General features: G+C 38.2%; 1 protein-coding gene across 1 annotated transcript in view; it reads right to left on the reverse strand.

Moving 5' to 3' along the window:
* Positions 1 to 24,335, reverse strand: part of LOC140231407 (mitotic spindle assembly checkpoint protein MAD1-like) — a 28,518-nt gene extending 4,183 nt beyond the window's left edge. The window contains exons 1-13 of the mRNA XM_072311533.1: positions 24,206 to 24,335; positions 23,578 to 23,744; positions 17,108 to 17,290; positions 16,294 to 16,346; positions 15,725 to 15,796; positions 14,695 to 14,776; positions 13,763 to 13,893; positions 12,868 to 13,044; positions 11,932 to 12,018; positions 7,700 to 7,844; positions 6,052 to 6,249; positions 4,840 to 5,043; positions 45 to 258 (exon numbers count right to left, since the gene is read on the reverse strand). Coding sequence (XP_072167634.1) covers positions 45 to 258; positions 4,840 to 5,043; positions 6,052 to 6,249; positions 7,700 to 7,844; positions 11,932 to 12,018; positions 12,868 to 13,044; positions 13,763 to 13,893; positions 14,695 to 14,776; positions 15,725 to 15,796; positions 16,294 to 16,346; positions 17,108 to 17,290; positions 23,578 to 23,744; positions 24,206 to 24,281 — 1,789 coding nt within the window. The 5' untranslated portion in view covers positions 24,282 to 24,335. The remainder of the gene's footprint in view (positions 1 to 44; positions 259 to 4,839; positions 5,044 to 6,051; positions 6,250 to 7,699; positions 7,845 to 11,931; positions 12,019 to 12,867; positions 13,045 to 13,762; positions 13,894 to 14,694; positions 14,777 to 15,724; positions 15,797 to 16,293; positions 16,347 to 17,107; positions 17,291 to 23,577; positions 23,745 to 24,205) is intronic.
* Positions 24,336 to 24,701: the final 366 nt, after the last annotated feature.

Genomic DNA, 24,701 nt, shown 5'->3' on the forward strand with positions numbered 1-24,701 from the left:
TGATAAATTCTGGCTATGATGATGAGGTGGAGGAAAAAACCAACCCTGTACTGCTCTGGTTTGCTCCTCCTTGATCTTATTAGCGATGACCTCTGTATCTCCTCCATCTCCAGACTCTTCCAGCACCCTCACCCGCTGCCTCAGGGTCTCGCACTCCGCCCGCAGCTTCTCTAGCTCCTCCCCCTTCTGTTTCTTAGCAACGGCAGCGGGGTTCATGCTGAAGGACAGGATCTTGGTCTTGGTGGGGTCATAGTCTCCCTGTCCAGATTGAGATTAAAATGATTTCGGATTACCACGAGGTGTGAGCTGAACATTTTGTAAGATAGTCTTCACGCATGATCATTGTGTTTAACTTAAAATGTGATCAAACATACATTTATCTCTCCTCAGGCCTAGTTTGCTATGTGGTTTACCAGAATTATGGCTTTAACCCTTGCTTTAACAAAATGACATTTCACAACTTCAAGCGGTGTGTGAATTAAGATTTTACCATCTAGTAGGATTATTTCATAAGAAGCCATTTATTTCTAATGAAAAAAGAAAAAAAAAAGGTCAACATGAATCAATTATGCACAACTTGACAAAGTGATGAAGGAGACAGAGGGGAAAAGGAACAAAAAAATATAAGGAATTAGGACATGTGACTGCCCTGAATAATATTCAGAATTATCAGACATATGTCATTCAAACTATTGTTGTAATTGCAATGGAATGTTTGCACATGCAAAACCAGATCTCATAGAAACTCTGGCAGATAGCCAGAAGAATGAGCCTGGGTGAAAATGTGCATTCTCTCCCCCTTTTCCCCCCTCCACCTTCCATCACCCTCTTCCGAAGGGAAGGGGACAATGTCGGGTCGGAGATGGTTGAGGTACTGGGAAGGGAGGGTTTAATCTCTGGTGACATAAAATCACAAAGCAACCATGGCTGTGGTGCTGCAAGGAACGGTCACCAGTGTGATGATGATGAATATTATTATTATTATTATCATTATTATCATCATTATCATCATCATCATCACCACCACCACCACCACATCCACCAACCACCACCACCACCACCACCACCATCATCATCATCATCATTATCATCATCATTATTATCATTATTATTATCAATGTTTATCAATGCTTGTATTACTTTCTCCTTGTCATCCAGCACTGCTACTGGCTAAATGGTACATGTACAGTGAAACCCCGTTATAACGAGGTCCGTGGGACCGGCGATATTACCTCGTTATAACCGGTACCTCGTTATAACCGTACGCATCAAAAACAAAGAAAAACATAAGCACGACGTCATGATATACCCAACAATGAAAGTTAAGAACATCCTTTGCGTTGTTATTACACAATATGGATCATTATTATCGAGAGAATAAAGGGAAATTATTTGTGAATTAGGCGAAAAAGTCGGGGTTGAAATAGGTTAATTCTTTTTCTTCCGAAAATCTCTTCGCATAATAGTGCACGTTATGTTCTTGAGAAATATAGGCCTATATTATATTAAAATCACATTGTATAAAATGCGTTGTTTACCGTAACTTGCGAGGTATTTTTACGCTGTTGGTGTCAAGCGGGAATGCGATAATTTCATGAATCATTTCGGCTGTATTCTTATACAATGTATGATCGTTGCGCCCGAAAGGATTAAAATGCGTTGTTTATTTTCTTCCGAAAATCTCTTAGCGTTTTGTACATCCGTTCTTGAAAAAAGCGACAGGATTGAATTTAGAAGGTTGTGATCCTTTTTACGCAGATCTGTTCCTCATAGACCATTCTGAAAGAAAGAAAATCTTCATTGTGAAATGCGTTGTTAAAATTGTGATAATGAACAAACCCAGATCTATTTAAATTGTTAAATGCGTTTGTTTCTTTTTCTGAACAACGACTAAGTAGCTTAACATGCGTTATTCAACTATATTTACGCTACTGTCAACCGGCGAGATCGCGATGATTTCAGAGTAACATTCGTGCGTCGTTTAGCGTAACTTGCGGGGTATTTTTACGCTGTTGGTGCCCAGCGGGAATGCGATGATTTCATGAATCATTTCGGCTGTAATCTTATATAATGTATGTTCGTTGCACCCGAAGGGATTAAAGATGCGTTGTTCATTTTCTTCCGAAAATCTCTTCGCGTTTTGTACATCTGTGCTTGAAAAATAAGCGACAGGATTGAATTTAGAAGGTTGTGATCCTTTTTACGCAAATCTGTTACTCGTAGACCATTTTGAAAGAAAGATTGTTTAATCTTAATTGGGAAATGCGTTGTTAAAATTGTGATAATGAACAAACCCAGATCTATTCAAATTGTTAAATACGTTTGTTTCTTCTTCTGAACACCGACTAAGTAGCTAAACATGCTTTATTCAACTATGTTTTTTATACGCTATACTGTCATCCGGCGAGATCGCGATGATTTCAGAGTAACATTCGTGCGTCGTTAACCGTAACTTGCGAGGTTATTTTACGCTGTTGGTGCCCAGCGGGAATGCGATGATTTCATGAATCATTTCGGCTGTAATCTCATACAATGTATTATCGTTGCGCCCGAAAGGATTAAAGATGCGTTCTTTATCATCTGCCGAAAATCCCTTCGCATTGTATCCATCCGTTCTTTAAAAAATTGCGACAGGATTGCGTTATTCAACTATTTTTACGCTACTGTCACCAGGCGAGATCGCGATTTCATTAATTATTTCGGCTATAATCATACACTCGTATTTGCTAACCAGCAAAAGAACTGAAGTCGGGACTACAAATGGAAAGGATCTAATGTTGAGTTGAACACGCATTCCAATTTCCATATTTGCCACGAGTGTCGCTACATGAAAAGTTTTTGAGTGCGTTATCTTTTTTCCCTTGTTGCGCTGTGGTCTGACCTATAACATTACGCACGCGTGTGATCTCGCGAAAAAGAAAATCGAGTGATTATGTTTAATAATTTGGTAGGAACATCGAATGGCATTAATGTGTTGTTTTTTGCGTGGTTTAGAAGAAAACATGGAAGGAACCGTTCTCTGCAAAACGTGAAAAAGACATGGATAGCGTGAATTCGATTTTCAATGTTTCATTTGTTTCATTTGAAAAGCGGCAAGTCAAGAAATGGTACCTCGTTATATCCGATCAAATTTCTTATGTTTGTCTTTATCATGTTGCGCCGAAAAAGTCCTCGTTATAACCGGAATCTCGTTATAACCGAACTCGTTATAACCGGTTCGTTCTGCCATAGGTTTACACGCAAAGGAAAACGGGACCGACGCGATCACCTCGTTATAAGCGGTTCCTCGTTATAACCGAACTCGTTATAACGGGGTTTCACTGTAGCTGCATGATAGCTGATTGCACTTTAATAGAATACAATTAATGATATGACTCATGCATTCCAGTTTAAAAAATCATAGCGTTATTTTTTATGAGATGCATAACAATAATCCCTACTTATTTGATAACATGTAGGCTACTTTAGTGTGCATTAAACATGAATATAAAATAGGTTAGTCAAATACTGGTTAGTGATTGGCTAAACACAGTCACGTGATGAAGGCACATTGGTTATTTTCGCCCATGGGCAGAACATTTTTGCAATGTTCTCCCATGGGAAAACACTTTCACGTAACAAATGACAAATGATACCAAATGATTGAACGATCATATTTTTCACACAATCGATAGGATAAATCTGCCTATTCCATACAATGTGAAAAAGCAGATGACCGATTATTGTAATGCATACGAAAGTGTGATTTGAAGGACCCGCGCACAGTGAATTTGGCTCTGTGCGAGTGATCGAGTGCATTGTGCTGGTGGTTGTATTTGACTATATAAACCCATATAATATAACAGAAGATGACTTTTGTTGTCGGGAACATGTACCGAACATTCCATCCTTAGGGTTTGAAATGCTATTTTGGGAGGCTTAAGTCCCTTGGAATCCGCCCCCTCCGGTCTTAGCATAGCCAAAAAAGCCCGGCCTGATTAGGGTTAAAGGAAACTACAATGCCAGGTGAGTCTCATTATATGGTCCAAATTCACCAAAATCAACAGTAAAAATACTCAAACTCAGACAAATAAGACAATTCAAATCTTTCTTCTGTCATTATGGAAAAGGTCTCAATCTTTGGTTACCTCTGCAGCTTTGCACTTGTTACTGTAATTTTTTTAGCTTTTATCAAAAAGTTTATGTGTGTGCACATGCATGCATGTTCCTTTTGTGTGTGTGTGATAGTGACACAGTGTTTGGTTCAACGTAGATACAAAGGACTGTAATTTGTACGATGGGCTCCCACAGTCAGACCTGGCATCTGTATTCCCAATAGACACACAGATACACCTTCATACACACACACACACACACACACATATACACTTACAAATGACACCACAATGTCATTTTTAACAAAGCACCCCATCTTACATGATTTTGCTATCACAGTTTGCAATATGCTGTTTTGCCTTGTGAACACAGGCGTTGATCGAGACATGCACTGATTTGCCGTGTAAACACAGCCGTTGATCGAGACTACAATCAAGGGTACAAGTTCAAGAGTACTGGTGCATTGCTGGGGTAACTGACAAAACCTTGTGTCTCATATTTTGGTGAAAAACACTTTTTGGGATTAATTGTCGTATAATTAATTAAAAGATGTCTTGTCTAAATCCTAGCTATCTTACCCCAGAAATGAAGCTACCACGGCACGTCAAAGGAAAGGTGATCCTATTCGTTTTAGTGTTTTGGCTGCCATGTTCTTAGCTCTCCTGAACATTTGATTTTTGGAGATGCTAGGTTTTTTCGCCCTAGCTATTGTTCTGAGATAGAGAGAGAGAGAGAGAAGGTTACCTTCAGTGCACTCCTTTCCATGTGCAGCTCAAGACTCTCGTTCCTCTCAGCCAGAGTCTTGCATCTCTCCTCCAGCGCTGCCACCTTCCCCCTCAGCTCCTCCACCTCGTCTGACGGGATGACGCCAGAGAGGGCGTCCTTCTTACTGACGGCTGCTTGGGCGCTGGTCAGCTCTTCTCGCACGTGCCTCAGCTCTAGCTGCAGCTGCAAGCATGCGGAAAGGAGATGTGAAGTTTGAGAGGACAGAGAAAAGGGATGCTATCAGTTATTGTTACCAAGGGAACCAAGCATCTTATACCATAACTGGGTGGGACATCTAGTGAAATATGATGTGATATTTTATATGAGTATGGAAGATATGCTACCCATCTTAGCACCTTCATATCACCACCTCCCCCTCTCCTGCTGTTTGTGCACAAAAACATCAAAATCATGATTAATGTTTTTGGTAAATAATTCAGGAACTAATGACCCTTTGCCTCCTAAATACAACAGACACCATTACTGGGTTATTCACAACAAAAACATGCTATATTATGAAGGATAAAATGATGTTGCTTGGAAGACATGTCAAGCCAGAAAATATTGTGAAGACTTGTGGGTAGGTAAGTCAAGAGTTGAGAGGTATCATTACCTAATTAAATTTGTATGTGTGGATGCTGCTAATATGAATGATTTGGAAAAAAAACCATAAAATTTCACAATGCTGCAACTCTCTTATTACATGTGCAGTTCTGATCAGCCTTCTACTGTTCCATTCACCTGGTTGAACTCCCATCTATCAAAGCTTATTCAAATGTGGCATCTTGTTGCACTCTGGGGAATCCCTCACACAGCTACTGTAAAAGTGGAAATTTTTGCAGTGTTGAAATTTTCACACATTTTGCACATCCAGAAACTAGGTGTGAAAATAAAAGCACTCAAATATTTTTGCTTGCCATATGTTCTAGTAGTTGATGTCATGATTCTGTGGAATTAAAAAAATGTAAAACTGTTCTTACTCCAAATTAGTCGCACGAAAATATCCACTTTTACAAGTACTGGATAATAATGATACCATTTGCAATTCAAAAGTTTGAATAAAAAATTGAAGTCTACAACAAGACCTCTCTCATATGTTCAAGCAACTCATGAAGATCGCCCTCTATGCCTATCCATTCTTGTTTTTTGGTGTTTTTTTTTTTCCTGGTACTCCTGGGCAAACTCACTGACCTGCTGGACCTGCAGCCGGTACTGACCGGCCTCTGCGTTGGCCTGCTTGACCGTCTCGTCCAGCTGCTCAAGCTGGCGGTGACAGGCCTGGGCATTCTCTTCAGCCTGCTTCAGCCGGGCATTGGCCTGAAGCTCAAAGCCGGAGTGGGTCACCTCGGTGTCATAAGAGTTGAGGATCTGGCGCATACCGTCTCGCTCCTGGCGGTTGGAATCAGAGAAGGAATTTGCTTTTGGTAGAAGTGAATTCTTGGGATTAATTATTCTTGCATTAAGTTGCTTTTATTGCAACTGAGTGACAAATTGCCCTTCATCTAATACTATGCAAATCAAAGCAAGAATCATTGATTTGAATAGATATGCTGTACTCACTGCTATAAGGGATCAGAACCAACACTGACTGTCGGGCAAAAGCTAGGTAGCCTAGTGGATATGTCTGGCTAGCAATCAGGAGGTCATTGCTTCAAGTCCAACCCAAGTATGTATGCCCATTAATTTTCAGTAACACTCAGTATTAGGTGTTAATTTACATTGAAGGGCAATTTGTCAATCAGTTTGTAATAAAAACATGATTCTTGTAAGTAAAATAATGTAATTTCTCCTCTTCTCTCAAAATGTGACTACAAAAGCCTGCAGTTATTTTCCTTTCCACTTTTTCCTCTCTCTTCTTGTTAGTATATTATTTGTCCCCCTTCATTAGAGGTCATCAGTCAACAAAGAGGTAAGTGCATGATGTGATGTACAGTTTATGTTATGTTATATTCCTACATCCTAACATAGGACAGCATCATGCCATCCTATACCAGGATTGACATGATTTAGATCACCACTTAATTACTTCATGTGTAAATTGGGAACCCATGAAAGTGAGGTGACAAAAACGATGACTGTCTATGTGTAAACCAATGTGAGTTTTCAGTAAATTATTTGCCTATCCTAATACAACCACCACAAGCACCACCACAACAACACCACCACCACCACCACCACCACCACCACCAACACCACCACCAACAACACCAACAACAACAACAACACCAACACCAACAACAACAACAACAACAACAACAACAACAACAACAACAACAACAACAACAACAACAACAACAACAACAACAACAACAACAACAACAACAACAACAACAACAACAACAACAACATCATCATCATCATCATCATCATCATCATCATCATATTCAGGCTCCATTTGATGACATAAATGGTATCCCGGGGTACCAAACAAAAATCAGCCATTTTGTTGAATTATTTATTTTTTAAAAAGGTTGTACCCCGGGTGCCAAAAAGAGGAAATTATTTTGGTGCTGGAGCTAGTGCACACTAGCCACTGCACTGCACTGCACTAAAGCACACGCTAGTGGTATCGCAGCTTCCATGCACGCATAGTATAACATGCAGTGTCATGGGAATGACTATGTACACGCACGCACAGTGTATGCATTTTTCTCTGGCTGTCCTCGAGTGGACGTGAGGTGGCGCTACACAACGCGGTTACTCGAGGTACTACGGTACCCCAGGGTAACGCGTGATGCATCATTTCACCATTTGCTTCTTTGAACGCAGAAGATATGGCTATTCCTTGCTAAAGCTCTACAAAGCAGTACAGCGCTCATTAATACACAATATATCATACCTTAGTCAGCATGAGTAGTCTCCTTTGCAGTCTTTTGACCAAATCATCTTGCTGCTTGTTATGCTCCTTCTCCTTCAGAAGCTCCTGGTTGATGGAGACTAGCTTCTCACTTGTAGCCTTGTATGCCTCTTCATTAGCATGGGCACTAGGGGCAAGAGGAGTGAAAGGCAAAATATTTTTTAAAAAGGCATTTTGCAAATATGCATGAATGTCATGGTATGTAGTATATATATATGGGCAAGTCCAAGATAATGTCCCCTCAGATGCTCAAAATTCATCTTGATTTTATCAAAAAGTTATTGATATCATGTTGTAGCCAAAGAGTTAAATCATATATTTCCAGCAAAGAAAATATTGAATTATGCAAATTTATGCAAGAAATATGGCCTTGATTTGCATAAATCAAAAACAAACCTTACGTATGGGACAAATTATAAATATTCATCTAAAATCAGTTGAATTTGTCCTTGACCTAGTTCCTTTATGGACATGACCCCTGTATGAGTTAGTATAATCTGCAATTGGTAAGACAAGGTCAGCACATTAATTATGCAAATTATGCACTTTCCCAGAACATAGTGTCCCATACGTAAGGATTTGAGTATGTTTTTTTAAGTTTTTTCTGAAGATTTGTAACATTGACCAATCATACTTTAGGAAGTTCTAATTTATTCATGTCAACTCCAGATTAGCAAAACTAAATGAGGAAATTTAATTAGTCCTTCATCTTATAACTAATTAAAGTTTGCTTACGTATGGGACAAATGCCTTACGTATGGGACATTACATGCAAAGTGAATGGGAAAACCGCCTTTTGACATGAATGCTATATGTCCTTACATTTGTTTGGTTAATGGTTATCTTTGCACCTACTCTGAAGGAAATGTCTATATATCTGCCTCTCCTACTCAGTTGACCTCAGGGAGAGTGTAAGAACAGCATTATTGAGTCATTCTATGATTAAGAAAGGAAAATAAAGAATATTCATTTATACTTGTATTTTCTTATTTTCATTACAGGCTGTGCAGCTGGTCTTAAATTAACATTCCCCGTTAACATTTTGATATTGGACATTTTCTTAATTCAGTTATCATTTTCAACTTTACCTCTCTACAAAATGACTTTGTCCAAGAATGGGATTCTCTGAGTGTCATTTTAGGTGCAGTACACTGTTCAGCATGTACCACAGGTTGTACAGCCTCAAAAGCGAAATCAAAACAATTGTGCTTATGGCGCTCATCAATGACAACATTATAGGTCTTACTGAAAAGAAAAATCACTTAAGGTGTGAGCAGGTAACTTTGTCATTACTAGAGTTGATAGCAAAGGAAAAACCCTATGAAAATACTTTTTATTTTGATATGATTGTTAATATTTCAACTGCTCACCCTCAGAATATGTCATGACTTTAACATCAAGGTCATGAACATGATTTCTGAAAATCCTGTAAAATGAAGACTATAGTTTACATTTGCTATAAACCACAATATCAATACTGGTTCTGTGGTTGGAGTGCTAAAAACACAAATTACACAAACAAATAGGGAATTCAATATTCTTTTCTATTTTGTGTTTGAAGAGACAGATGTGCTCTGAGACACCTTCATCAACTCATACTTACTTTGTACCCCACATCTACACAATTATCAACATACATTGCAATCTGGTAGTGTATGATCAAATGAGGTTATTAGAATTTATTCAAAATTGTAATTTGCAGATCAGTGAGTAACTTAAGTGTTTCAAATCTAGATTTGAATGTGCAAATGATAATCTTTCCTGTATCGCTACACAAGCATGTATGTATGTACAAAGTAACACAAATTTTGTCGTCTTTGGTTTCATAGACACGAAGCCAAGCAATTTGAAAAAAAAAAAAAACAGCATTGGTACATACATTCTTCTATCTCCTTGAAATCTAAAACTTTCATTAAAATTTGATTGATTTTGCAGTTCAGCTAAAATTCACATGGCAAAACATGATGATTACAGAGCAAAATGAAGTACTCTTGTTGTTGTTGTGTTTTGTGCTGCATTTCAAACAATTATAAAAGCTTTATAAAAACTCAGACAACTTGCAAGGTAAGCCTAGAGCTACTGAAAGTACCCACTTCAAACTGTATTTGCAAATTACACTGTACATGACATTTGATTCTAAAGTTGAAATTATCAAGACTACAAATTAGTTATTGTACATGTACATGTATGCTATATCAAGGTCACAAGCTAGAATTCGCTCATTTTTTTTTTTTCATTTGATGAAAAAATATTGACTAGAGTAATTACAAATGGGCTAGAAATAGAGTGTCAGTACACTATATCTGTATGTGCAGACATCATGAGGACAGTGTTAATGCATGACGGAATCCAAACTAAGACATTTAATTGTAAATTGGTAATTACTTTTATTTGTTTTATTTTAGCTTTTGCTAGGTACCTGAACCAGGAAAGTACCCACTTAGAAGTCTATTTCCTTTGTTACATGTTGTAGCATGATTTGTGGAACTGAATATGACACTATGGGGAAATTTAAAGTCATTCCCATGAATGCATTTGTGCACTAAAGACAAATGTCCCATACGTAAGTTGAGCCATGTCCCATACGTAAGGTGTACTTTCGTTAATTAAACCAACTTCATGAAAATATGCTTTATTCTTTTGCAGTGAAACTTTGCTGGAAGATACTTCAGTATTGTACCTTTCTTCACTTCCAAACAGAACTTGATCAGTAAGGTACTTTCAGAGAATTTTCAGTTCAAACTTTATTTTGAAAAATCCAGTTTTTCTCTGGTCCCATACGTAAGTTGGCATATTTTTCTTAATAAAACCATTAACCCAAGGTCAAATGACATCAAACTTAAACACAATATTCTTCTCAGGGATACCAGTCCTCCTGATGATAAACAATAAAATCCAAGTGCTCCTTCATTACTTTTCAGAGGTTTGAAATCTCTGAATGTCCCATACGTAAGGTGCGCGATATCTTGGACTTGCCCATATATATATATGAATATATACACCTATTTGAGACATTCTGCAAAGAAGTACCAACTCCTGTGTCTATATTACTCAAGTTGGCAACATCAACAATACTGCTAATGCCATACCTAAGCTCTGGTTTTCAATACTGCGAGTGAATTGATCACGAATACAATTAAATTCCACATGTTCAAGGTAGCTTAGTGTGAATCTAGAACTTTGTATGGTTTGATACACAATGACAGCAGAGTAAAAACAAATGCAGCTCTGAATTCATGGACTGTGTAGGCCTTGTGATTCCATATAAAAAACGAAAGAAACAAAGAGAAAAGGAAACACATAAAGACAATTGAATAATAAGAAATGATGTACAAGTGGCAGGCACCAAACACAAAAAAACCATATATTGTATTGATTGATAACATCGGTTACCACAAAGTAACTAATGTCTGCACATGCACAAATCAGATTGCACACAAAGTTGGGCACCAGCCCATAGGGTGAATCTGAGTGAAGATGTACATCTTCTCCATCCTATCCCCCTTCCCCACCCTCCTGCCTCTCGTCAGCCCCAAGGGGGGAGGACAGTCAGCAGGTTGAGGAGGGGGTTGGGGTACTGGGAGGGAAGGGTTTAATCTCTGGTGACATAAAATCACAAGGCACCCATGGCTGTGGGGATGTGAGGAACGGTCACCAGCATCTTGGACAATACTAATTTTCTTTTATGAATAGCAAAAAATATAATGATAATAAATAGATGAAGCACCAAACCACAGAAATCGGGTTTCTTGGACTTGATGGGTAAAACATGTAAAATAATCATGATGATAATCATACAACCAACTTTATACAGTGCATATCACTAGGGTATCCATGCACTCACGAATAGCATGAGAGTGTGTGGGTACAGATTTACAATGAGTTCTCATCTAATGTGGCAAAAGTCTTCTTATAAAGAAAAACTTCTTAGTAACGAATCCACATTCTTCATATTGTTTGACAATTTGTTCTATATTTCTACACAGGCAGCTTGAAATGAATGTGACCCATAACATTTTGTATTAATCTTTCAGTAAATGAGAAGTGACTGGTGAAAATGGCGCATTCAAAGCATGCTGACAAAATTTAAGAAATGTACTTTTCATATCAACAGAATATTTTCTTATATTTGGATGAAGAAAAGCGTACTAAATATGATAAACATCTATCAGTTGAAAGCTCAGCACAGGGAGAAGGGAAGAGTGCCAACACACCTTGCCATATACTGTCCTTGCTGCTCCAACAGACTCACTTGCCCCCTCTGGAGATCCGTTATTTGCTGCACCATTTCTGAAGGCGACCTGCAACGAAAACATGATAAACACATATTGCATACACAGTATATTTCGCAGTGTTTCTGTTTTTAGTAGCAAATGCTGCAACTAAACTGATATTTGCAAAATAAACAACACACACACAATAAAAAGAAAAGAAAAGAAATGCTCCCCAATAAACAAATGCCCTGTGTTTCATCTCCAAGGTACATGGGAAATCACTCAAACTTTTCTCTTGAAAAAGGTGATAAGTGATCTGATGATCAAACATTTCCACAAAATCCTTGTGTGTGTTAACTGTTTGCACACAAAATGTAGGTAGGTATGCTGGCTGCATGCACATAATGACAGACGCTATCATATATTGAAGAGGAATGCATTTGCTACCAATCATTTATGCTGCATTTTCACAATAGCTGCACACAAACTCTTCATAGCTATTGGCAAAGTTACGATGAAACAAAAGCACTGAAAGAACAAGCTATGATACATGTATATGAGTTGATGTCGCTGAATGCTAATTGCCCAATGAAATTTTGAATCAGTACATTTTCCATTTCTTAACCTGTTGCGATTTTGCTACAACACGCATTTCCCATAAACACCTGCCCGAGTATACTCGGGACTCGTCCTCAACGGGTTAACATAATCACACATGTACACACAATCCTAGCACTGAACAGACTTCCTAGGAAGGAGCTTACATACATCAAGCTTGACAAGCACTGACAAGATTTTCTTGTATCTGCTTATTTGAGGTGAATCCCCAATTTTTCCATGATAGTATGAATTATGTCAGAATGTGATGCCAAATTTCTGATGCCACAGTGATGATACCCTGTTGCCATGGAAATAGGTGAATGGGGAGATGCCTACTTGGGTCTGCTGGGTTGGTCCCCGCTGATGGTCTCCCATCGGTGGAGCCGCCCCTTCAGGTCCTCATTCTCCACCTGTAGACGGGCAAACTCTGTGCACCTCTCTGAGGCTCTGGCCAGCTTGGCCTCCAGCCCCGTCACCTTCTCCTTCAGAAGGGCATTGTTCTCCACAGTCTCCCTGCAAGAAGGCAGCATGCCACTCTTGTTAACAATACTTGCAGAAAATAGCAACGACAGCACAGAATACATGAGAGCGCTACAAAGGTAAAATGGTGTAAAATGTCTTGGTGAACCTTAAGAACTAAAACTCAACAGGATGACACTCAGTTGATATATGAATCATTTACTATTTTTGTGGTGGATATGTGAAGTTCAGACTGAAGCAAAGAAACTATCTGTCCCCACAATTATTATTATTTTTTTTTTTTTTTAATTTCAGATTAAACAGGGAACAAAGGAAATAGCCCAACCAATATATTTTCCATACATTTGAAACTCCTCCTACATCGCAGTCTAGATAGGAATGGCAGCACAATGCTAATGAACACTAAATAAAAACATGTTATAGCCGTTATTCTTATACTTTCAATTTCAATTAACCAGTCGTCAAGTTGATCTTTCTATTAATTTTTGAAACCATTTCTCACAAAACAAAAGCATATTGATTTCACTTATTCAGATAATTTATTGAGTCACAAATTAGTCACAGTATTGATAGGTGTTAATTTCAAACTCGCACTATCAATGCGGCATTTCAATATAGTTGTTTTCTCAGTCTCAATTAGCACTTTTCATAGAAACACAGTCAATGGTGGAGGGTGCTCTTTATCATGCAAGAGCGACCCAAGATTCGCAAGAATATGAGGTACCATTAGACACTGTTGACACAACTGTACCTATAGAAAGCGTTCTCGTGATTGAGACGGGAGATCTCCTGCTCCAACTTGGTGACTTTCTGAGCGTTGGCCTGGACAGCCCTAGCAACCACTGCACCGTCCTCCTGATCCTGTATCTGCTGCTCCAACATCTTCCAAGAATAAGAGATTTGAAAATAAACAACAGCAACAACAACAACAACGACAACAACAACGTTCAGCCAACAGTGACAGGTGCCATGAAGTGAAGCCGTTTGTATGCAGTCTACATTGAGCAAGAATAGGATGTACTAGTTCATGAATAAGAGTTTGACTGCTGGGAACAATATGGTACACTTTATGATGTTTATATTTCTGTGACCTTAGCAAATCGGCTGGTAATTGTGGAATTAACAACATGTAAGAATATTGCCTCCCATAACACAAATGCCTTGTGAATAATTTCTAAGCTGGATAATCACCATCTTTTCTACCGACAAGGGATTCTTCAAATTCATGAAAGTCTTCCATCAAGGTGTTTTCATTGCAACTCATTCATTGATCGACATATTTATTGTCAATTAATTGCAATGAAAACATCTCAATGGAAGAATTTCATGAATTTGAATAATTACGCAGTACCCCCTGTATGCTACAAGGATTAAAACCAACACTTGCTGTCGGGCAGGAGCTTGGTGGTCTAGAGGAGATGACGCCTGTCTGGGGATCAGGAGGTCGTAGGTTCGAATCCTGCTCGAGTATGTATGTTCATGAAATCTTTTATCATGGCTACTACTGAAAAACACTGATAAATTCAGTGCTTATTTATGTCGATGTAATAGGGTAATTCGTCAATCATTCCCAAGGGATTCTCATTTCTAATTTTCTAATATCCATCCTCATAATATGGTAAGAATACCTCTTACAGCAGTCAATATTTCTGTGCGGTGAGGTGATAGTAATGTCTATCCTACCTTTATTTTATACTGCGCTGACACTAACTCTGACTTGTATTCCTCCACTGCCCTGCGCTGACTGGTAGCATCAATGCCTCTCCTTGAAGGAAAGACCATATCAAAATCATCAATGGCATTAATTAATTGGTAAGGATAGAGTAGAACAGATGAAATCTCTATGATCCCTTACGTCATTTTCATGATTGTGGTGATAGAAGACTATGTTGAGAATGTCTTGGAAACCCAACCCATAACTTGTACTGATGAAGACTGCTATATGACCTGCTCAGACAAGTTATAGAAGTCATTTCAAAGCAAATGATGACTATGTGCAAGTAACACACAGCCACATTTTAAACCTTGACAGCTATTTTAAGGTTCCCATGTTATGGAAGTAGGTAGCTTTATAAGTCATTGCCTTTGTGTGTGCCTTATCTTGCTAAAACAATGATTGCTTAATTTGATTTCACCAGTTGCAAGTACATTTGTACAGCAATTTCTTTTGGGGATGAATATTCCTTCTTAGGCTGTTGCTTTAAGAAACTCGTAGCAAAGTCCTTGGGACCAGCAGTTTTTTGTTATGTATTATCCAAATTTAGTTATAATTGTAACCAAATAACTAAAATATATAAAGATATACAGATGATAATATTGGGACCTGAAGTTTTAACATCATTGCAACATAAATTGAAAATGGTAGTGCATTGTATATAATTCAAGTACAAAGAGAAACAAGACACAACAACATTATGACCAAGTTATACAATACTAGTGACTAGCTTTAGAACATTTATTTAGCAATTTCTTTTGAGAGTAAGTATATTTTTTTTTATTCAACCTGAAGAACGTCAGGTGTGCTCTTTCTCAGAGACAGATCTGAAATGCAGCCCTAAAATAATTACAGCTTTAAAAAACAAAATGAGTCCACAAACATGTTTTCCCTAGTGTTTTACACTTTACATTACATCTTTCCTAAGGAGGAGGAGAACAAATAATGCAGGAAGAAATTAACAAAAAAAGAAGAAAGGGTGTTCGGTATAAAACTCACTTCATGTGATATCTGAGCTGGGCATCTGCATTCTCTAAGTCCACTCGCAACAGCTTCATCTCTGAATCTTTCCTACATGACAGGGAGGAAAAAGCTAAATTGAGACTTGGCAGATCTTTCATTTTTATCTTTATTTTTGTTTTTGTTTCAAGTACTGATGAGGGGTATCTAAATACAACATAGCCTATCACATCTAGTTCAACATTGATCTGCAAGCCAAGATTTTTTTCCCACCATAGTTTGCTGGGATAAAGTACAAGCAGCTTGCATGACTGAACTTTGCAAGCAACTCCTGAAAATGTCTTCACATACATTTCACAACACTATGCCAGGTTTCATTTGACAACGGAATATCTCGAGGGGAAAAAAAGGGGGAAAGCATCAAGCTCAGAACAATCTGGAAATGTTTCACAAGTCTCGTTAAAATGAAGATTTGAAGCTACATGAACTGATAATCAAGTTTTGAAGCTTTTAACAGAGGAAAATGAACCAAAAGATTTACTAAACCTTCAGCATTGAAACATGATTTTGTTTTAACCCTGATTTCGAAGTGTATCTTGTTCACTTACCTATTGATGTCATTGGTGAGCTTGGAGATGCTGTTTCGACTGCTGATTTGAAACTATATATACATGAATTGGAAAGAGACAGATGTGTGTACCGTTAAAATAACTAGAAACGTTGCAGCAGAATCAAACTGTCCAAATCAGAGTATGATAGAGAGAGATAGAAAGCGATAATTTCAAACTACACTGTAACTTTTTTTTTTGTGTGTGTATAAGCTTTTAGACCTATTTCATTCTAAATTATGATATCAAGGAAATAGATATCACAATAGAATTAGTCTATCTGACTCAATACATTGAAAGCTATGAAATTAAATCTGCTTACAGGGAAATAAAGTCATTAGCACAAATATTTAGATTTATTTCATATTCTATTGTTTTAGCAACTCTATTAAAATGATGAAATTTCTGAATAGCAAAGTAATTCTAATGGCCACAGGAAGTTGATCACATTCAAGTCCCTGAAGGTTACATGCAGAAAGCGTAAATCCTTGGAAGATAAAAACACTTAAGTACCACACTTACACAATGCATTTATTATTTGTCACATGAAACGAACCTTAACTACTCTTTCCTTGAAAGACTTTTGCATCAACTTAGTGTTATTTCGATTTGAATTCTTGAGACCAAGGACTTTCACTGTGAAACAGAAATAATCCTAATTGACCAATAAAACAATAATATGCAATTCTTGACATAACTTGAAGCTATAACTTGAAGAAGAGGATTTTTGTCTTTTTTAGGGGAAGTGGGAAACACTTTTGCTCCCTTTGCAAGACTCTCTAGTTACGTATCTGGAGATGAAAAGTCTACTCACATCCTGCATTAATGTCTCCAACTTGAGTTTCTGCTCCCGGAGCTCCTGTATCTGCTCGTCATACTGCCTCCGCATCACTGCCTTGGTACTCCGCTCCTCTTCCAGCTCTCGCTTCATCCTCTTCTCCTGGTTCACGATGAACTCAAGCTGGCGCTGAAGCTCCTCAATGGCGTCCATCTTTTCCTGTTTGCACAGGCATCAAGTGAGAGTAAGATTCCAATTGAAGGGGGATCTGTGTCTCTGACAGTTTGCATCAAGTCTATTTTATGGTGACATATCATTACTTTCACAAGACAAAAAATGTAAAGTAATGTCACAAAACAAGATAGTAATGTTTCTTCATGCTAGCAGGACACAGTTGTTAATACAGGCAAAGCTGCATTAAGTCTGAATGGGATATAAGAACACAAAATATTCTGCATCAAAAGCATATTTTATAAACTTCTGAACATAGTTGCCAATTCACCAAAATATCAAACAATAACAGCAGTGATTTTTACTGGTCAGGGACCGTCGGACAAGTGCCAGTGTGCAGCGTTGCATATTTCTATGACCAGGGTTCATACGCTTCCACATTTTCAAAATTCCCTGACTTTCCATGACTTTCCAGAGCAGAAAATGTAAATTTCCATGACTATTTTACGCGATGTACACATCTTATTCTAAAGTGTGTCAAAATACATCATTATAATACTAGGAAGCAAAACACAAAACAAGTGTGTATATTCGGTTATACACACTTATGCTTTGTTCTGAAGGAAGCACCTTAAAGGGGAATTTTCCCCAAACAACAACGTGGATTAGGTGAGTAGAAAACAATTTTAGAAACCCAACAGTAAAATGTTGAGCAAATTTTGATAACCTGTTAACAAGAATTATGCAAAATTGTGTATGTTGCCCTCTTTGGACGGAACTATGCCAGAATACGTGATATCACAAGAGGACAACACTCCTTTGAATTTGTACATAGAATTTCACAATTTTAGTTTTTTTCTTGGATATCGATAATGCAGTTGATCAAGTTCAATAATCAATGTACGCACAATTATCTAAGCCCTAACATCCTCAAGTATATAAAGGAGAGGGAAGATGATTATTATTTACATTGAAATGATTGTGTTGTCAATATTCTGTGGTAAAATGCTTTAATTCAAATTCTATATCAAAATCAAAGCACTATCTCAATCCAAAAGTAATCATACATTCGTGTTATTAGACAGGGCGCCACACTAACTTCTATTTTTGGTGGCCTGATCCGGCCACCGAAATCATTGATTTCTATTTTTTGGTGGCCCGAAAGTAAAATCTGGTGGCCCCCCAAAAAAATCAAGAAAAACATAAGAAAAACTAAATCGGTCTTACTAAACATAGAAAAATAAATATTAAGTATTACTGACGTGATACAGGTACCCATGTCTAAAATAAATGAATAGAGTTATCATAAAAGTTGATGCCTATTTACATGTAGGTGGTCAAAACTTACGTTTAAAATGATAAAGTGGGAGCATTTACAGACATTTGTAAACATCCGACATTTGTTTTGGCATTGTAAAGAGCCGAAAGTTACCGTTATTCATTTCTGATTGTGAAAGCAATCATTTAACATTTACTAGTATTTTAACACGTTACGGAGCCGAATGTTACCGTTAATCATTTTCAAAAGTAAAAGCAAACAACTGACATTCATTTTAGCATCTTACGGAGCTGAATGTTATCCTTATTCATTTCCGAACGTGAAAGCAAGCATCCACTATATATTCTAGCATCTAACTGAGCCGATTGATACCGTTAATCATTTCCAAATGTAAAAGCAACAATCTGTTATTTATTTTAGCATCGTACGGAGCAGGATATTACCGTTATTCATTTCCAAATTTAAAAGCAAACATCCGACATTTATTTTATTATCGTATGGAGCCGAATGTTATTGCTGCCCACTTCCGAAAGTGAAATGAATCATCTGACAATTATTTTAGCATCGTACGGAGCCGAATGTTACTGTTTTTCATTTTTGAACGTCAAGGCAGACATCAGACATTTACTTTACCATCAAACGCAGATGAAAGTTACTGTTATTAATTTCGAAATATAACAGCAAATATCCGACATTTATTATAGCATCGTATGAAGCAGAATATTACTGCTATTCACTTCCGAACGTAAAAGCAATCATCTGACAGTTATTTTAGCATCATCCGGAGCCAAATGTTATTGCTATTTACTTTTGAAAGTAAATGCAAACATCCGACATTTATTTAATCATCGTAGGGAGTTGAATATTATTGTTATTCATTTCCGAACGTCAAAGGGATCATTCGACATTTATTTTAGCATCTTCCGGAACTGAATGTTATTGCTATTTACTTTCGAACATGAAAGCGAACATCCGGCATTTATTTTATCATCGTACGGAGTTGAATATTATTTTAATTCATTTCCGAACGTCAAAGCAAATATCCGACATTTATTTTTGCATCTTCCGGAGCTGAATGTTATTGCTATTTACATTCGAACATTATAAAAGCAAACATCAGACATAATCATCGTACGGAGTTGAATATTATTGTTATTCGTTTCCGAAAGTCAAAGGGATCATTCGACATTTACTTTAGCATCTTCCGGAGCTGAATTTTAGTGCTATTTACTTTCGAACGCAAAAGCAAACATTCGGCATTTATTTTATCATCGTACGGAGTTGAATATTATTAGTATTCATTTCCGAACGTCAAAGCAAACATTCGACATTTATTTCAGCATCTTCCGGAGCCGAATGTTATCCTTGTCCATTTCCGAACGCAAAATCAAATATCTGACATTAATTTTAGCTCCCCATACGGAGCTGAATATTACCGTTATTCATTTCCAAAAGTATAAGCAGACATCCGACGTTTATTTAAGTATCATACGAAGTCGAATATTACCGTTATTAATTTCCAAAATTAAAAGCAAACAACTGACATTCATTTTAGCATCTTACGGAGCTGAATGTTATCCTTATTCATTTCCGAACGTGAAAGCAAGCATCCGCTATTTATTCTAGCATCTAACTGAGCCGATTGATACCGTTAATCATTTCCAAATGTAAAAGCAACAATCTGTTATTTATTTTAGCGTCGTACGGAGCAGAATATTACCGTTATTCATTTCCAAATTTGAAAGCAAATATCTGACATTTATTCTATTATCGAACGGAGCCGAATGTTATTGCTGTCCACTTCCGAAAGTGAAATGAATCATCTGACAATTATTTCAGCATCGTACGGATCCGAATGTTACTGTTTTTCATTTTTGAACGTCAAGGCAGACATCAGACATTTACTTTACCATCAAACGCAGCTGAATATTACTGTTATTGATTTCGAAATATAATACCAAATATCCGACATTTATTAAATCATCGTATGAAGCAGAATATTACTGCTATTCACTTCCGAACGTAAAAGCAATCATCTGACAGTTATTTTAGCATCTTCCGGAGCCGAATGTTATTGCTATTTACTTCTGAAAGTAAAAGCAAACATCCAACATTTATTTAATCATCGTACGGAGTTGAATATTATTGTTATTCATTTCCGGACGTCAAAGGGATCATTCGACATTTACTTTAGCATCTTCCGGAGCTGAATTTTAGTGCTATTTACTTTCGAACGCAAAAGCAAACATTCGGCATTTATTTTATCATCGTACGGAGTTGAATATTATTAGTATTCATTTCCGAACGTCAAAGCAAACATTCGACATTTATTTCAGCATCTTCCGGAGCCGAATGTTATCCTTATCCATTTCCGAACGCAAAATCAAATATCTGACATTAATTTTAGCTCCCCATACGGAGCTGAATATTACCGTTATTCATTTCCAAAAGTATAAGCAGACATTTGACGTTTATTTAAGTATCATACCGAGTCGAATATTACCGTTATTAATTTCCAAAATTAAAAGCAAACATCTGACATTTATTTTAGCATCTTACGGAGCCGATTGTTACCGCTGTCCATTTCCAAAAGTAAAGGCAATCATCCAACTTCTTTTTTTTTTTTTGGTGGCCCGACGTGCGTTTTTTATGGCCACGGGCTACCGGGCCACCGTTAGGGTGGGATTTCACGGAGCACGCGAACGATTTGGAACGACGCGAATGACAAAATCCAACATTCGGAAAAGTTTTTCTCCGAATGCGTTCCGACAATGAAGCCGAAAACTATTCTTGCGCAATTTGTGCGAAGTTTCCACAACGTTTGTGCGAATGTCGTGTGTATCATTGCTTAAGTACAGCATGTTACGTTCACGAAGAACAGGAGACGGAAATGCGAACGAAAAATTTTCAATAATCATGGGATAAAATGTAACCCAAGGAGAGGTGGAAGCTGTCTTGAGTTGATTTTTTTTCTTTCCTCTATTTCTCCTTTCTTTTTCTCTCATTTTTCTATCCTGTGCTTGCCTACATTTTTTTTTTCCCTAGGACCTATCTCCACTACAAGTAGTAAAGCATTTGATTTTTTTTTTTGCATTTCCTCCAACACATAATCTGTATAGTTTAAAGAAAATTTTGCATACTTTAGATTAATATTAAGTGTATTCTGCGATTTTTTTGTATATCAAACATTTCTTTCTCTTTGCTAGTCTTTAATTTCTTTTGTTACTGTAGTTGTTAATAGTTGTTTGATGTTTAGATGTATGCTACGACTTTTATTTGTAGAAAACGTATAGGTAATACATCCCCCAAACGTGCGCTAAACGTTCGCGAGAATAATCTCAAAAGGTATGCGAACAGATTGCGATTACGTCGTAAAATGATCGGAAAAACTTCGCAGATTTCGCGTAACATACGCGAGACATTCTCCAAAGTTTCGGAGTCTGTTTGGGGTTTCACGAACATTTTGCGAACATCGCGCGTGTCTTGCGAAGATCTTGCGCATATGACGAGGCTTTAAAGACACTTTCGAGAACAATTCACGAGCAAATCACGACCAAGAGTGTGGAAAAGGTTCGCAAAAAATTTCAAACTTTTTTGAAATTCTCGCCGAAGTAAAAACGACATTCGCGAACAATTGACGACGCTTCCGAACCCTCACGTTCGTTTGGCGATCTTTTGCAGACTAAAATACGAATGCTGGATTTTGCCATTCGCGTCCTTCGCAAATCGTTCGCGTGCTCCGTGAAATCCCACCCTTAGTGTCGAGCCCTGTATTAGATGACTGACGCTTCGATCATGCACGCAATTTAAAATAATGCCGATCACATCATCAGCAGCGCTCATGTCACGTATGTACATATGTGTACACAAAGGCACCACAGCACCTTACATCACTGCCAGTCGATTGTCATACACACAAGTACACGTGCACATGCCCATGAGAGACGCAATTAGACACCAATCTGCGTGGAGTTTGTTACGAAAACGGTCTTAATACGAGAAACCACAAATTTGACAAACTATTCTTCCTTTGTTGATAAGAGAAATCAAATATCATTTTAACAAATATCTTGAAAAAATGATTTTCCCTGACTTTCCAGAAGAAATAGATGGATTCCCTGACTTTCCCTGACTTTTTGCTTCTGGAAAAAGTATTTTGAAATTCCCTGACTTTCCAGAAATTCCATGACGCGTACGAGCCCTGTATGACACGCGACACAAACTTTATAAGAAAAAATTACTTTCATAATACAGTGTACAAAGAAATGACGGAAAAGCTCTAAGGAACTTGCTGTCCCCATACAAGCTCTTGTATGCAGATTACAACGTACTAGCCTCAGTGAAATAGCAGTCCAAACACCAAACACTTGAAACTAGTATAAAATCCATTGTTATTAAAAAGACCCAGTAGCATGGATATTGACCGATTCGGGTTCGTTGAGGGTAGCAGACATTTTATGGCACTGGGCGCAGCAATGAGCTCAAATTGCGGTGTCTCAGCCGACCCCCCCCCCCTGCTCTCCCCCACCCCACGGGCAACATGTTTATCGCGCACTTGCAACAAAGGTTCGCGCACTAAGCAAGCATTCGCGCACTCAGTTCGAGACGCCCATTGGCTAAAGCAACCATGCATCAGTTTTTCATTCTGCGCGCGTGCTAATTTAGGGAGAGGGGTGGGGAGTGGGAAGGGGGGGTCGGCTGAGACACCGCGTAATGGCGCTGCCCATGCCAAAAATACACATAGCGCGTCACAGAATCGGTCAATACCATGGACTGGGAAGGCTGGCCTGGCTTGGAAATATTTGAGAGTCCCCATATTGAACTGTGTACAGCTTTATCACTGATCCCTTTGTAAGTACACACATACACACAGCCGAAGAATCTCGACAGGAGTCGACCATTACCAATGAGCTTTCACTTCCATACACATATTCGCTGACAGGGGCTATCAGTAGTTTTCTAATGCACCCCATGTGGTCAGTAAAGGAAGATCGATTCAATCCACCCGTATATACCCCCCCCCCCCCCCAATGCTACTAGGCTTTACAGGGCATACCTGTAGCTGCTTTTTCAGTTTCTCCTCTCCCTTGTCCGCCTCCAGCCTCGCCCGCTTGCTGCTGGTCTTCATCATCTCCATCTCCATCTCCAGGTTGGCGATGCGGCTCCGAGCCGACAGGAGGTCACCTTGTCTCTCGCGGGTATGCTGGTCCCGCTTCCTCTTCTCTGCGCATGAAGGAAAGGAGCCAGTGAGTCCCATCATTAGTTTTCAGATTATGTTGTGTGTAAATAAAATCATACAGATACTTTATACAATGATGTTGTTATGATGGTTCTTCTGGTTTTGCCAATGTCCTTCACTTCAAAAGATTATTGCATTAAACAGTACTTCTGACTGTGAATGATAAAACACTGGTATAAATTCACTTGCAATGTACTACATGTACACACACAATTGCAGCAGTTGTTCTTAACTGGATAAAGGTCTAATCATTGAATTCTATCAAATAGCCATTCAACTGACCATGCGTTTGTGGTAATTCTCAAGCTTGCAATTCATACCCCATTTCTGTGAAGATATGCATTTTTTTCCCTTTCTATTTTTCAACAGGTTGTATGCAAACCTAAAACATTACACTCACAGGGTTACTCCTCGACCTTATCACAAACTTGGCTCTTAGTCTTACCGATATCTTTGGCGATGAAGCTCTCAAACTCTCCCATCATCCGAACCACCATGGTGTTGTCTCCTGGACTCTCCATTCTTGACGAGGTCTTCTGCCAGCAGTCTCAGTCAAGCAAAGTCTTCTGAACACTAAAAGAGGAACACATACAAAACCTGTGTACTATACATGCGTCATATATTTAGCGAGTCAAATCTTTCGCAAATCGGGATTCACCGACAATTTTGCGAGTGGTTAAATTTTTTAATGAAATACAATACTGGCCACATGGGTGTGTGAGTGTGTGCGTTTGGTCATCTGTGTGGCTGAGTAGGCTATTAAATGAAAGGGAAGGATAGTGAAGAAAGGTACTATGACAAAATTAGTGGGGGGGGGGGGGAGGGGGACATACAGGAAGTTTTTCCCAACTACAGTATATTGCACCATTGCACCAAGCCACTTGTTTTGTGCTTGGGCACATTAAATGATGGACTCATATCAACATCTGCTAGCTGGCCAC

Source organism: Diadema setosum, chromosome 8 (genome assembly GCF_964275005.1).
Source record: "Diadema setosum chromosome 8, eeDiaSeto1, whole genome shotgun sequence".
Classification (NCBI taxonomy): Eukaryota; Metazoa; Echinodermata; class Echinoidea; order Diadematoida; family Diadematidae; genus Diadema; species Diadema setosum.